The following is a 16,896-nucleotide window of genomic DNA, read 5'->3' as shown; positions in this document are numbered from 1 at the left end:
TTTTAAATATCTGGTCTCAACATTATTTATCGCTTGTTGGCAAGGTAACTATTATTAAGACACTTTCCATTCCACGGCTATTGTACGTTGCTTCTGTTATACCTGTTCCAATTTCTATTATTAATGAAGTAAACCGAGTAATTTAAAATTTTCTTTGGTCTGGCAAGCGGAATAAAATAAGCAGAAAAATTATATGCACATCCATTACGAAGGGTGGTCTAAATGTACTTAATTTTGAATATCAAATAAGGGCGATTAAATATAGTTGGGTCAACCGACTGCTGTATTGTAAAGGCAGCTGGTGTCTTTATTCTACGAGCTTATTTGGGTATATATCTTGCAAAGATTTTATTTCGGCAAAATACGATAAATCATATTCAAAAAAAGATATACCTTTATTTTATAACCAAGTTTTCAGTTATTACAGTGATATAAATGTCAATCGACCATTAACTAAGAATGAAGTGAAAAAAAACGAATTCCTTTGGTTTAATAAATTCATTGTCACAGCCAATAATAGCCCATTGTCCTATCAGCATTGGTATACAGTGGGAATTAAAAAGATTGGTGATCTACTAGATGATGAGTGTGTATTTTTAGAACCAAAGGTTTTTATTCAAAAATACCGATTAAGATTTGCAGATTATATGAAATTGTACACTTTGAGGATATCAATTCCTCGTGCAAGGAAATGTTTGCTCAGGTATGATAATGATGTTATACAGAAACGTACATCTAAGATTATGATGGAAAAAAATCTAAATTCTTGTATCTGCAGTTTTTACAACAAATGCCACCTCCGGTCATTAAATCGAAACTTAGATGGAGTGAAATTTTAGATGTACGGGTAGATACAGACTGGGAAAGTTCTTACATAGAATTTGTCAATGTAATGCTTTTAAAGTGGGAAAACATTTCGTCAGATCAATGCGACTTTTGTTCAGCCCGCGACACAACAATCCATTACTTTTATGATTGCATTTCCACACACAGATTCTGGGCATCACTGGAATGCTGGTTATCTGCTGTTCTGGATGAACGCATCAGTTTCTCTCGGAAGGGCGTATTGTTAGGCATTCAAGATTCAAAAAAATGGTGGCATGTGTTAAACTTTTGTGTCTTGCATGCTAAGAATTTTATATACACGCGGAAAAAAACAAGGTTATGACCTATTTTTGTTTCTTTTTATTTCTTATTTAAAGAATTCAATTTTAGTTGAAAAACATATTTTTTGTAAAAGAAGCCAAGAAGTAAGATTTAATAGTACATGGGAGAATTTCTATGTTTTTTTTTCTAGCCCCTAGAATTTCTTATGCAGTTAGGCTATCTTTGACCAGTTGTACCACAGTATACAGTCCTGTACGTTGTTTTATTGTGTATGGTAAATGTCTATTGTAAAATTATTTTGTATTATTAATAATGTAATAAATGTTTGAATATGACAAAAAAAATATCATTATAATCAAACACGATAATTAGCTCAACAGCATCAGAAAATTCCATTACATGTATCAATATAGAACACACAGATAACACAAGATCATCTGTAGTACTTATGCAACATTGTAGAAGTAGTTATAATTAAAATGTTTATCTATCCTATGAAATGCAATATTTTGAACAATGGATTATTTTGTGTGGCTCATTTGTGCAGAATGTCATACGCAGAAGCAATATTAATTATAATTCATCCAATATGCTATTTAGCGCACTATACTACGTCTCGGAGTTTCAATTACAGTACAATTTGGCTTAAAACAGGGTTTAAAATGACAATAAATTAAAATTAAAAACATTGCTTGAAATGAGTTTTTTTTAAGTGACCCATATAAGTAGCTGTTGGTCAGTACAAGCGTTGTGACAGAGGAACTTCGTTCTAAATGATAGGAGCAACAAACGAAAAACCCGTCGCCAAATGTTTTCTCAGTTGAAAATCGTGTCGAGTAGTTGAGCGCTCGTCGATGACTTAGGGGCATGTGATAGTTCATATAATGTCATGGCGGATTTAAGTCTATCAGGGCATTTTCCATAATTATTTCTGTAGCAAACTACATACATTTGGGTATCACAAAAAGCACAGAACAGCGCCAAACTGGAAATACAAATAGAAACGACACTTTTATTAGCAATGTTGAAATATGTGCTTCCATAGATTGCAAATATACATGTTCATAGATAGAGGGGCAGACAGTTGACTATTGGCTAATTGACAATATACGAGGTCATTGGTTTCATTAGCATTATAATCACAGATGCACAGCTAGACAGATATACTTATGTAACTTGCATTGCATAAATAACAATGACATTCGCATAACAATAACAGTTGCCATGAAAAGAATCATCACTTACAGTGAAAAATTCAGCTGAAAATAAATTTCAAATGAACATGTTAATAGCCGCTGTCCACTCTGATCCAGGCTAAATTCCGTGTGCCACCATTGGAACGACGCCAGCTGTCAGCGAGCTTGAAACGATTAATATGCTGTTTAGGAATTGTGCCGATTCCGCAACCCGGCCCAGATACAATTGCATGCGTCGTCATGGGACGAACGCCAGCTGTAAGTGAGCTTGAAACAATTAGTTATGCTGTTAAGAAAATGTGCAGATTCTGAACTCGGCTCCAGTGCACCCTTGTAATCCAACTGACAGTTTAGAGTACAGTTGCAGTCCCTCGCTATTAATGAGGTGGTTGTCAAATATATCAAAAATTGTTTTCTTGCGTGAATGAAAGAAAGAAAGATCGACGATATACACCGTTTGGGCGAACAGATTAAGTATGTGGTATGGCTCCTCATTTAAGGAGAATTTAGTTAATTAACCGCCCACTTAAAACACTGCACAACTTATAACCGAGTGAAAATCCATTTAATTACCTCGATCTGTATTGGGACCGTACCAGACATTGGCATACCAAACCATCTGCCACCACTAACAGAAATAGAAAACATCTGCTGCAGAAAGTAAAAGTCTGCTTTGTGATTTTATTTAAAAAAGTTGAAAATGTCCAGACGTTTAATGGAGATCCTGGCAACTATTAACAATCCATGCAACAATAGAAACATTTGACTTGAGTAAATACGATAGAAGAGACACACAGCACAACATATAATTGTTGATTTCAACAATAACAATGACATTTCAATTTAAAAAAAAAAAAACGGCCATTGACAATGACACATGATATAAGTACAGATTTACTGTTTGATATTGTTTTTACCCAATCAGAATGCTAGAAGCAGATTTTTGTAGGCCAGCAAAGTACCTATTAATATGTCCCCAGATCTGCTGCATGAAATGAGCTGAAATGTTAAAAAGTGCATAGTAAATGACAGTTTAGTCTTAGGTACTCAGCTAGCTTGGCCTAAAACTGACTGAGTGAGAAGAAATAACAAATTTTAAAATGAGATAACTGCCAAACTGTTGGACTGATCGGCATTTTGAAATAAGGTGCTACAGATCACATTGGTCCGTATCAGCATATAAAGTTTTAGTCTTCTAGCTACGCCAAATTCTCAAACACTGACAATCAACGAGTGATTGCCATTAGGGTAGTTTAAATCATCAGTTTCTTCAGGCAAGCTCAGATTAAGATCAGACTGGTGTCACGGTTACAAAATTATAATGCAATCAATTTTAATCTGTGGATTAGGCCGGGTTGTTTTCTACTAATGCTACACTATCAGATGTGGTAAATGGTGTCTACCAATAATAAAAGGAGTGTTTATCTAGCGAGTATATATTAAATAACCGTGCTAATTTAGCGGCACATTATAATTAAAAATCAAATACTGCCGGTTTTATGTATTTTCGCATTAAACCTGTAGTTAAATCATGTTGCAGGCGTACTTTGTTTAGCCGTGCATTATCAGCCAATATATCATTAATTGCATATGCAAATTTTGCGTTTGAACCAATCAAATTGATGAATTATCACCATCAATAAACTGGTATAATATAACATACGTTACAATTTATACAAAGCTAAAATAGTTCCATTGAAAAACATTCTACGTTCCATACTACGTAACCCAGTCTGTAATTTTGCAAAAACTTCCATTAAGTCGACTTGCTTAGAATTTATACTGAATTTATAGCTTGGCTGTAGCATTTGTCGTAATTTTTTTTTGTAAAGTGATAACAAACAGTTTTATGTTCGTGCAACTTTTGAGAGTAGCATGGACACCCGCCCTATGAATAGAAAACAAAGGAAATAGAACTAAGAAAGATATCGTGATTGAAAATAAGAATGCGGGAACCAGTACTAGTTGTCGGTCTGTTGTGCCTTTAAAATTTTGGTGAAAGCTGCTCGGACCGATACATACACAATCCATGAAATGGTATTAGCCTAGCAATGGTAGTACTTGGTAATTACTCAATATTATCATACGTTTTTGGCAAAATATAAGATCAGAGTGACCTTACCACCATATTTTTGCTTTCATTGTTTTTGTAATCGCAATAAGAAACAAAATTCCCAAACCAATGTCTAAAATATTCACTAAATATAGATGTACGTAATGTTCACTACATTAGTTACATGTCTGTCATTTATGCTATGTGACTGAAAATGACAATTATCACCGAGTGTAGACGATTAAATTCATCACATAAACAAATCAGTTGTTAACATGGTGTGAAATATGCCACTTTTAGAACGCTGTATTTTTCTTTTTTCAGAAATATAACTTAACAATGTACTTGTCAGTGAGGTATTATATATTCAGTAACAGTGTTGCATAACGTTATTTGCTATGACAGTTTTTGTCTATAATGACGGGGATAACCTAGTGACACACAATTAACACACGAGATTTCCTCGGATAAAACACACCATTCAACGCTTACCCCGTCAAAGCAGATATATAAATTATGTATGAGATGATATTTACTGTAATATATATATATGATATTTAAAGTTCACATATTTTGTATCTGGTTAAGATATACTATTATACTAAATTATAAACATAAAAGTATTTTAAGATTTTACAAATCTATTTTCTGATCTTCCTACGTACTGCGAAATAGAACAGCTGATAGCATACAATTCCATGGTAAATTATTTATGTACCAAGATTATAAATATCAGGAATTACAGTGATCTATCGCCAGTTTTACTTTTTACGACAAAAAGTGCGATATAAACATTTAGTAAGAATGCTAATATATACCATTTGTCAACGATATTTTTCAAAGATTAATTTGAAAGGTTTCTCAACCAGAAACTACTATACTATATTGCTGAAAATTATTAGTTTTTGTTGTAAACAAGTGTATCTTAGGCCATAGTATTCTTGTAATTTGGTGTGCTAAATATGACGATTTTATATTATATTATTACCTTATGGTCAAATCTGCTTGTCGGGTACACATAATAATTCATAAAAAAAACAAATAATTGAAACATTACATAGTTTTGTTATATATCATGCAACAAAACGGCCATTTTATCCATGCTTAAGCAACACTGTATTTGAATTGCTTCTCGTCCATGTTACCAAGCTGTATCTATCTAGCGTATATGTTCGAAGAGTGTATTGCTGCTCCAACGAGAACAATGATTTAATAGAAATCATGTTCACATATCACAATTGACACCACAGCGCCGACAACGACTAAGCATAAAGGATAGTTTCATGTATTTGCATAATTAATAATGGAATGAATACTCTATAATCTAGAAGGTATCAGTTAACATTTGCGAGTATGTTGGTAATTCGTTTTGATCACAAAATTGATTGTGTTTTCCATTCTGAAACTTGCAGTAACCTTTTAAATTCAAAGTATAACAATATATTTATCACCTGTCCATACAAAATTTTCTTTCTCTAAAGCATATTTTGGTTTATCTAGTTTACACGTGATGAATTAACATACAAATAAACAATTTACTTTCAGTCTCTTTGATAACACCTTTATTCTGTGTAGCGATTTCGATTAACTAAAAACTAGAATATATTGATTCTAATGTACATTCGAAAATTGTCAGCATATATGACCCCGTTCCTTGTTGATCTGTTTATAATTTACGTCTGTGTCATGCACGTACCGATGTCATCAAGCTCCCATGTTTAGCAACTATAAAAATATAATAAAAAACAACCGGAGTGATCATACTGTTTGTGATAACAAATTTCTCATATATAACACATTTTGAAATAAAAAATTTAAGTGAACAATATTCAATAGTTACCTGCTAGGAATGATCCAGCTATCACCAAATTTATTGACATTATCAGTGGATTTCAGTGTCCCGTCTGGCATTCTTATTTGCATATCATTGTCGGGATTGTCATCAGCATTTCCCATTAATCCACACACTTTACCAAACATGGTTGCATTAACAACTGGAGCTACGCGTCCTCTGCCATTCCATAATAAACTGAATTTGGAATTCATGGTTATCTTCACATGTTCATCATACTTGCTTATCTTCAAGCTACCAATTGTCCAAGGGGAAGGTGTCAATATTTGTTTGCTGTTGACCTGTTGATAACAATAAATATTAAATATATACAGGGTTGTTCAGGTAGCATGCTATATATATATATATATATATATATATATATATATATATTCATACAAAGAATTCTGACAACAATAAAATGAATACTGAAGATAATATACATTATTATTGTATACATACTCTATTTCCTATGCTATATTATTTTAATAAAACAATTGAATTTTTATGCTAAAACTTGATCAGTCCTTTTACCGAAATTTCAAAACAATTGCAATTCAAAACACAGACGCTGAAGAGTGAGACAATGATGGTGGGAACTAAACGAAACAAATAATTGTGACAGACAATTTATGTGAATCGAAGAATGCAGAAAACGAACAAATCTTTATTTTTATTTGTAAGTTGTTTGTGAACGGCACAACATTGTACAAGTAGAAACTATTTGATTATGGTAACTAGGAATTATATAAGAAAACATTTCCAGGCCAATGAATATAAACCCCAAGTACAACAGAGACAATTAGGAGTTTGACCTTTTTGTAAGGTGAATTATTTGATTGTCTAGATTTCCGTCGGCAGAATACGATTTGGTAATGATTGATTACTACAGTAGCCAATATATTCTAGAGCTACAATGGTAAAATGAACTATGTTGAAAAGTATACCGGCAAACATCGCCTTTATCTACTGTCACTATCTCATAGTTTATTACTAAAACGGTTGCCAACTAAGAGAATGAAATGGGCATCCGTGTTTCTAGTTGCACCTAAATAATCAAACGCAAATAATGAAGTTGAAAAGAAGAGATATTGAAAAAAAAAACAATATTATAAGCTAAAGTAATGCTTGGAAAACAAGATATTTAGCAATATTTAACAGTCATAAAAAAAGTATTCTAGTCTACATAACTATACCTTCGCGATGAAGGTATTTTTGTGCCAGTGTACGTCTGTAAAAATCATAGTTTAAAAATAGCGTGGAGGTGACGTTAACTAATTTGATATATGAAGGATATGAAATATTTTTACTTAATGTAGTGTCAGCACCTGGTCAAAAAACTATACTACATTTATGTTTCAGTCGTTATATTACTGTTACCGCCTAGTAATGCTGAATCTATGTAATTTTTGAGTTTGAGCAAATTTGTAAGGATACTATTACAATAATGACAATTCACATTTACTTACAAATACATCCCTGCCGATTGTAGTTGTAACAGCATTCCCTTCTGCATAAACTGTTACTTCAGTAACAGCGGTTTTATTTACTGATTCTACATAGTGATGTCTAACGGCAACAACAAATGCAGGCATATGATTACACTCTTGAAATAATACATAGGAACATCCACCATGTCCATCAAACTTGAAATGTTTTCCATCAAAAGTCTGGTATTGGGGATCGCCCCAGACTGCACTATGAATGTCTAAGAAATAAAATTATATTTGTTGGTCTTGTAACTCTGTACTAGGTATGTAGCACCTCCGTCTTACTGTGTTGATTATTACTACGAGTCTGTGTTCGAACAAGTTGACCAGGATTTTTGGAAGAACGTTACAAAATTTGCCATGAATGTGGTTTTATATTTTGAGTTAGCACTTTTCCTGAGTGTGTATTTAATACCTCCGATGCAGAAGTTATGTTTTAGTTATTGTTGTTATTCCTACACCAAATTTACTTCCTGACATACAATTGTATGGAGTATTGTTTGACATATATATTGAACCAAAACAATACCAGATTTAGTAGGAGGAATACAACTGTTATTACACTCCACACGAGCGATAATTCGAAACTGTCACTATTTGGATAATATAAACTGTTTTATAATAATAAATTGTACTGTGTTAACATGTGAGTTCAGAAATAATATTTAGACCATTCCCATTCATTATTATTCCCACCTGCAAAACTTTAACCCCAATTACAACATTTTGTGTGTGTTAATATTAGACGCAATTTTAATCAAAATCAAAATCAGTATTAATAAAATTAACTATTACATATATTAACATATTGATATAACATATATAACATATTGATAACTGAAAAATCACACAGGCATTCTTCGACATTCTATGCAAATATCTACTATGTCTACTTTATATTACTAGTTAAAATATTAACAACAACGTTATAATATACCTTGTACTATAGTGTTACGGTATCCTGGATATTGGATGTAAGAAACAAATTCAAATTGTTAGAAACTGGCATAATAGATGACACTTATTTCATCACATGCATTGTACATCCAATTATGCATTGAACACAATTAATCATGTATTATACACCAAACGTACCAATAAATAACTTGCGAGTCGTGAAAACTAAATATTATGTTTCACGCACGCTCATTATGATCTCCTCCACCCAATAAACTGTTATCATTATACTGCGTTATACAGTGATCTTTCAATTGATTGGAACAAATCATACTCTGTCGTTGGGCAATTGATACTAGCAAGGAAGAGTGTAAAACATGCGTGTGCACTTGACAGAAAATTGCAAACCATTAGACCAATAAACGCAGATTAGGTGGATACATTCATAGGATAATTCCATAGTAGTGATCTCTCAAATTGTGTTTATGAGAATTTTGCTACCTATATGCCATTGGTGTTTTATTAGGGAATTCAGATTTCTCTAACGCAATAAATATGCGAAATATAACACTTCGATGTTTTTTCATCGAATCAAAGAGTCATGAACAAGAACATTCTGCGCATCAACTTTCACACTGACTTCAAATGAGAAATTTGCTTTGTTTGGTTGTTAGTTGTTTGTGTGCTTAATACGTCCTAAATATACTTTAACGACATTAGATTATAGTCCACGAAAACATCAATTATATTACGTTAGATTATATCATGAAAGTTCATGCATCAAGTATATAGTATCACAAACTTTTGCAGCATACGTAACCACCAGTACAGTTGTTGATTCGTCCTTGACGTTCAATGTCGGTGTTGCAAATTGGTCGGCATATTCCACCAAATTCCCCACAGGCATCGTCTAGATAAAATGTATTATATATTAAATATTTGTTTGTTTTTATAATAACAAATTGTCTTTCAGTCTTTGTAAATAGCTTTGGAAAACATCGCAATTGGGGCCAGTCGGGATTAAATAAGAATATTCGTATATATACGCATAAAAAAATACACGACGCGTGCAGCTATGTTGTTAGTCCTTATACCAGTGACGGTAAATAGAACAATAGGATTTGTTTTCATATCAAACAACATATCTAAGTCTCTCTCTTTGTGTGATGTTGAAACAGCTGGAATATTCTCTGTAAGAAATACGATAAACGCCCGATATTTTCTTCCACTGCAAACGAAATAAGTCACAAAATTGTGACATAATTTTAGCATCAGCAAATCACTGCATTATATTTCGTACGATTTTTGTGAAAATCTATTTCACAATTTCATACGCACAAAAACGTGGAAGTTAGAACTACCTTGTTACTGAGAAATGGACAGGTCTAGAAAAGAGTGGTTACGTACAACAACTTAAGTTGTGAAATTATGAACGTTTAAATGTTAAATTATAACAACATGAATGGATATGTGAAGTAGTGTTTAAGAAATCAATTTGACAATTCAATCATAAAATTAAAGATAGTATTAATCACGTCGTTCCTTTTATTTGGATACTGATTTTCAAAAAGAGCCGTTTTTTTCATAGATTTATTACTTCAACTCACCTCCTGCATCTCTATTACCTTCAATCTCTACAGGGATAAACAAAAAAACGTTACTTGTTATTGAAGTTGAAATCTTGTCCAAAGTGATAGAAACGAATATTGGACATCGATAAAGATTGGGCATATTTACATAAATATAACAGCGTTTATTGCTCGAATTACTTCATACAATATGATTGTTTACAATTAGTGTCTTTAATTGGAAATGTTCAATGTAAACACATGAATCAGTCGAACGCCGAGTTCAGGTTGAACAATGTTCCACATGCATGCTGAGCTTCAAACTAACTAAACAAATTATCGGTTACGTCGAATTACCAACCGAATATGATAATAAATCAAATTAGCCAACTATATATTGAACAGAGCGTGTTCTGCTCCATTCTATTGATTTTAAGCTCGTTAGATAATCGAGCATAACGTAATCACAGCTAAAATTCGTAGCAATTTGTTTTGATGAGGAGTTTGGCTTCACGTTATGTGATTTGTCAATCACATTGAACCTACTAAACGCTCAGTTCCAGAAATATATTCACGAGAAAAATCTGACCGCACTGAGAATGTGTTCGTAATGTGAATACCAGTCCGGCGGCAGCATTATACACACTGTAAGTATACCAAACACAATTATGAGCGTTAAGTTATGTGAGCACTCATATATCAATCCGCCGTACAACCAAGGGTCGTAAAATCCGTATCCAATCAAACAGATTGGGACATTTGTTGGATTCCGTGCAAAAATATTCTATATTTCGAAATATTGCGGCACGCAATAATTCCTAAATCTCGAAATCTTATGCGGCAAAAGTTGTTTCGTAAGTATAAAACCAACAAAGGTAGTGTCGACCCACTATGTTATCATACATAGACGTACAATTACAGTAAAAGAAAGAACTTGCGAAATTCCACTGCACACAAACTCGAATATGACGACGCCAGTAATACTTATAACCTGACACCAAGAAGAATATGAGTATTCGGCCAGACTATCCAAAGAAATATCCACTTCAATCAGTCCACATAATTTAATTAACGGATTCGAAGATATATAATTGCAACCACTAGTCACTGGGTGAGTTTAACAAAAAAATAGTATAACCCTTTAACTGAACTTGACCGGTTACATGTAATTATAAGGTCACTTTCAAAATATTTTGATGAAATGTTTTTATTCTTAAATAGTCATTATGACAATTTCAAATGTGTGATATGTTATGAGCGAAACTTGGTTAAATTCAAAATTTAGCAATTCCCTTTATAATATCGCAACATACAATTTAATTACAGCTAACCGAGATAAGTTTCAAGGAGGTTTAGCTGCACTTTACATTCATGGCTCTCTATTATTGTTATGCACTGTGAATCGATCCTATTGCAGACCCTCATTAATTATTAAAAAGCTTTCTGTATAGCTCTGTAGACTGCATTGGCACATTGTCAGCTTGTTGAATGTGAACCAGTTTATGATTGTGTTGACGCAAACGAACAGAATGTTATAACATTTTTAGTAATATCATTAATTATCACCTCCCAACCTCAATTAATAAAAAATTATCTCAATCAATCCGCACACCATTGATCACTAAAGGTATCTTAACATCTTTCAAAACAAAGCACAAATTTGATTCAAAACGTCACCAAAATAATGGATACATACAAAATCATATCGTAACTTACTGAAGAGGCTGTGTAGGACAGCAACGAAAATTTATTATTCAAACGAATTGTTATCGGCTCATGGTAATGTCACTAAAACGTTAAAAATAATCAATGTTATTTTAAATAAAACCACCAGGCTGGCACTAAAACTACGATTAAACTAAATTTACAAAGCGTCAATAAAACAGTCAACACAAAAAAAAACTGTGAAGAATTCAATGAGTTTTTTTCAATGTTTGGAGTGGATTGGCTGGAGCTGTTTACTACAGCGTGACATGCAAGGAAATAATCTCTATGGTTTAGAACGTACTTAGAGTATACCTGGGAATTTAAGGGGTGTCAATTGATCATAACGTAAATTAGAAAACTATCATTACAATATCATTGTCCCTAAAGCTGGAATAATGTTCCAAGATCCAGACTTTTACTTTTATACAAACTCTGTAATTTTACTCAATCTAACATAGTACTATGGAGAAATGTCCATATCACATTGAACACGATTTTTATGTTACAAAAAAATTGCTCAGATTTTCGAGCTCACTTCGTACCTTTCTTTCAAAAACTTAATATACTTCAATAAAATACTGTATTCAAACTTCGCAAATATCAGAATTGGCTCTTTATTGTCTCTCCGAAGCCAGTCTTTCTATCAACAAACATAATTTAAATCATGCAGCAGCTATTTATTTGAATTCATTACCAAAAAAAAAAAAAAACAATAAAAAATAAATTAAATTCAAAACAAAATTAAAACAATATATATTAACCGTTTAACAATATTTGAGTTATATACTATTTTAGTAATGTAGCCCCTTTTTGAAACGATATACTACTTGGAATTATTTACAATTATTGCATCAATAAATTAATATAGTTGGAAATATCATTATTACAACTCATATGCTGTCAATTACTTTTTATAGTTTTCAAACAATTGTGTATGACCCTATATTAAATGCTTTACCTGGATTCATCTTATTATAATTGGGGTGAGATTGATTAGCTGTAAATGAACTATAACTGCGTTCCACACAAGATAATAATTTTGAAATTAATATTATTTTTATCATCTTATGTGCATATGTTTTTTCTGGTTATATTAAACTTAATTTAAAATTTAATACATAGGGAATTATTGCCAAAAGTTCGTAATGAACATACTCGGAACATAATAATATAATTCACAGGAGTAAACGACAGTCATCCACGTAGAACGATTTGCAATGTAAGACGGGAAAACAAGAACTTACTGACATCATTCGGGGAAAACCAAAGCGATTGTACTTCCTGTAAGAATAACAACAGATTTCAAAATTCAAGATTTCAATATTATATTGGAAGAGATGTATGAAAGAATTTTACAGACAAATACGTTAGATGAACAAAACAATTACTGGTGTATACAAACCTGTTTGTGTCGAGGCAGTGTTGATCCTGTTGCTGATACAACAAGGGCGGCCGATATTGAGATATATACAGCAAGTAACATCTAAAATACAATTAGAAAATATAACTTCAATAAAATGATATATATGTCAGTTTAGTAGACAAGAAAACATTGGTTTAATGCAATGAACACTGTATATTGCAAAATACCTATCGAACATTAATCTCGCCATTGAGACAGAAATTAAGTTCATTCTAATTAACCCTTAGTCAATATGGCAGTTGCATTTCGGTGCATTATATACATAATAAATTCAAAGTCTTTAGTCAATGATGATTAAAATCAATTTCCAAATTAATTATTAAAGCAAGATCATAGAAGAAGAAACCACAATTGTTTGCAAACAAGAGCATAGACCAGTACGTCACATATTTAATATATATCGTTTTCAAAAGACTCGTCATGTTTGAACAACAATTCACTCTTGTATTTAATTCGATATCATGGATTATATTTTAGATTCTCAACTATTGAAAAAAAAATCATGAATAATATCCACGCAAAACGAGGAGAAACAATTACAATTAGAAATCCATAGAAAAAAAATGAAGGGAAAGCCTAAAAAACAGATGTACAGGTGTCAGGACAGTTATTCTTAAATTATGACAGTTCGTAATAACAATCTTAATAAATAACACAGACTTTAACGTGTGAATAAGTGAATATTTCCGTCATACTCTCATATATTATTCTGTGTATTATTTAGTTAGCTGAATACGTCGTTGTAATTTGTCGAGAGTGTATTTTAATTATGCAATCGGGGTTTTTGCTAAATAAACCACAACTTATTAACACCGAGCGTTGCAGAATATAAGAAATACCCTGATTGCGAAAACATTTTAGGCATGCATAATATGTACGACACTTAACTGTGGAATGCGTTGTATTGTTACATACAGTCAATGATAGCTACAAAGACCACAGGCTATAGGGGTTACAAATGACTATGTATCCAATGATGGAACATACTCAATTGAGGCTACCTATTCCTGATCTTTGCCAGTACCTTTGTGTCGCTGCTTGACTACTTGCTGCCTGCTACCGCATTGAGCTCCAGATCTGAACGTGCTACAATAACTTTACTGAGCAGTGCACAGCTACTCTCCTCATCTCCATTGTGTGGGAGAACCACAATGTATACACCGTGGCTTCACTTTCATCACATGATCATCAATGAAGTTTACACTGACTCTTTATTACCATTTTTCACTAAGCTGATCAGACAAGTCTTTCTCTTTATATGCTAGCATATATTAATTGTGATAGGAATATTTAGTATTACATCTAGTTGTTATTATTATATTCGAATGTTATTGTGCTTTATTATGTCAGTCTGCCCATATAAAAGTTAGATCTTGCCTTCCCGATCATAGCCGAGACCGCCAAACCACGTCTACCACACCTGATCCCACGAATACATATAGATTGAAACATATTTGACAAGTTTCTTACTTAAAATTAAACCATACAGGGTGCACTGGAAATGAAAGGTATCCATCATGCCCACAAACAAAATCAAACCGAAATGACGCGTTCTTGAAGGGTCGAAAGTAAAATGTAATGGACCTTCGGAAATTTCATCATTTTAAATACACAGAGCGCCATCGTAAATTCTAACAAACTATAGTTTGAATTTAATTTGTTTAAAAAAGGATTAAAAAGAGCAAGAGAGACAGTGTGCGATGGACACATATAATTTCGAGCAAACACGAATACATATAGAAGTTGATATAGAGAAACTGGATTTCACAATGGTTTAGATATATACATCATAAAAAGAATGATTCATAGAAAATCAGAAGGTCTATACTAATGAGCTTTGAAAAATATAAAGATAATTACTGGTGGAGTTACATGAGGACAAGTCCATGATATAATACAATTAAGTAGAGTGCAAAAATACAATTGATGCATTACAAGTTACTCGTCGACATTATTTTCCTTTTTTTCAGGAAACTATAAGCTTACATGGTATATGCAAGCTATCAAGTCGATTGGTTGAAGCATTCAAGTGTCCATGGCAAAGATCGCTGCCAAACTTGCTGACTGGTTAAAAGTATTTATTTTTCTCATAAAAGCTTTTGCCATGCATGCTAAATATCAAGTTGATCGGTTAAACGCTCAGTAACTTTTCAATCGTTTTTGTCGCTTAAAAAACGCAGCGGAAATGTTCACGTGACCATTGAAGTTACACAAATTCTCTTATGTGTACGTATGTCCACAATCGGAATGTCTTCAATGAAAAAGTTTAGCAAATTTAAAGTTATTAGCAATTTTAGTAATGTAATAAGGTGAAGTGAAGCATACTAAAAAGAAACACAGAGAGTGAGAAAGAGAGTTGAACAACAACATGCAAAATACATAACACATTGATAGTAATATTAAGTCAAGCAACGAGACTTGAGGAAAGACATGCCGGGAGAACCATTTGTCAATGTAAAATATAAAATGATGAAGTATAGACATGCAATAATACCAAATAAACAACAAGTCTACAGAACAAATATATATAAAGTACAAAATATATACATACTGAGTTACACTAGGAGAAGTTGAGAGACAGTATAGGAAAGTCAGTGTGACACAAAGACAGCAATGACAATACTGATGTACAATATAACGAGGTTTTACAGATATATCAAGCAAGAGTGTTAAATGATATTTATTTACTATTGAAGTCAGTTCAATAATGCAACCTCAAATCAAATAATAGTGGAGTGGGAAAAGCTAACTTATTGAATGTACATTCACAAATATGCACAATAGATGATCATGAGTCATGTTCGGAAATTTGCTCTAGCATTTGTGTGCATGATATATTTGATGTATTTCATACATACATGTTGGGTAATAAAATGTTGCTCTTTTACGAACATAGGCATATCAATTAGCGAGTAAACACAGCAGCTTCTAAAAATATTGTAGCACTATTAGACAATATCAGTACACCTCCATGAGATCAACGGCCCAAAAGATTTCATGAAATTCCTAGACACGATTTATGCACTACCCAGCGGGCTGCAGTACAGGGAGGAATTATGGTCGTCGAAGCAGAGAAAAATAGACATCATTTAGTGAGAGTAAAAATTAAGCTTTGTGCCCAAAGAATGGCATAATTAGACATACCAATAGACGATAGACAACAACTAAGAATTTATGCAATGGTGAACTAGGCATGGAAAGAAGCAGAATGAACGAAAGTAGAAGATGCAGAAAGACACGATTAAATGAAGGAATAATGTAGACAAACCACTCGGATACCAATTAGAGAAGAGAACATACATATGATCCAATAACAAACAATTTCTTCATATACTGGCAATAATTTACCTGAGTATGAATCTGAAATAAATCCCCGAGATCATCATAACGCATGTGCAAAGAAGATTTGACTGACTAACGCACTTCAACCAAAGGCGATTACTTCACAATCACAGAATGTATATAACCAGCTTGAAATATATGTTGTATATATTAAAAAAAATATAAAATAAAATTACTACATCAATCATATCATACCTTAGAACTGTAGAATAGCACAGGCTAGATAGTACCGTTTCGTGGGGTTGGTTGAGTGTAGCAATACAGTCAAATGATGATGGAAGT

At 32.6% G+C, this 16,896-nt stretch overlaps 1 protein-coding gene and 1 long non-coding RNA gene across 2 annotated transcripts; both read right to left on the bottom strand.

Annotated features, from left to right (window-relative positions):
• Positions 1 to 5,901: 5,901 nt before the first annotated feature.
• Positions 5,902 to 10,305, bottom strand: LOC146745936 (BMP-binding endothelial regulator protein-like). Its single transcript, XM_085498828.1, has 5 exons — positions 10,182 to 10,305; positions 9,377 to 9,484; positions 7,657 to 7,895; positions 6,197 to 6,489; positions 5,902 to 6,081 (listed from the first exon to the last, which is right to left on the bottom strand). Exons 1-5 carry the CDS (start codon positions 10,303 to 10,305, stop codon positions 6,075 to 6,077), a joined length of 771 nt encoding a protein of 256 aa, XP_085354954.1. The 3' UTR covers positions 5,902 to 6,074.
• Positions 10,306 to 13,093: 2,788 nt separating this feature from the next.
• LOC146745935 (uncharacterized) lies at positions 13,094 to 16,896 on the bottom strand. Its single transcript, XR_014929424.1, has 3 exons — positions 16,810 to 16,896; positions 13,252 to 13,332; positions 13,094 to 13,130 (listed from the first exon to the last, which is right to left on the bottom strand). It is a non-coding gene; the product is annotated as an uncharacterized LOC146745935 (long non-coding RNA).

Source organism: Saccoglossus kowalevskii, chromosome 5 (assembly GCF_978046115.1).
Source record: "Saccoglossus kowalevskii chromosome 5, keSacKowa6.1, whole genome shotgun sequence".
In the NCBI taxonomy this organism is placed as follows: domain Eukaryota; kingdom Metazoa; phylum Hemichordata; class Enteropneusta; family Harrimaniidae; genus Saccoglossus; species Saccoglossus kowalevskii.
The sequence above is the reverse complement of the archived record's forward strand: the minus strand, read 5'-3'. Positions and strand labels throughout refer to the sequence as shown.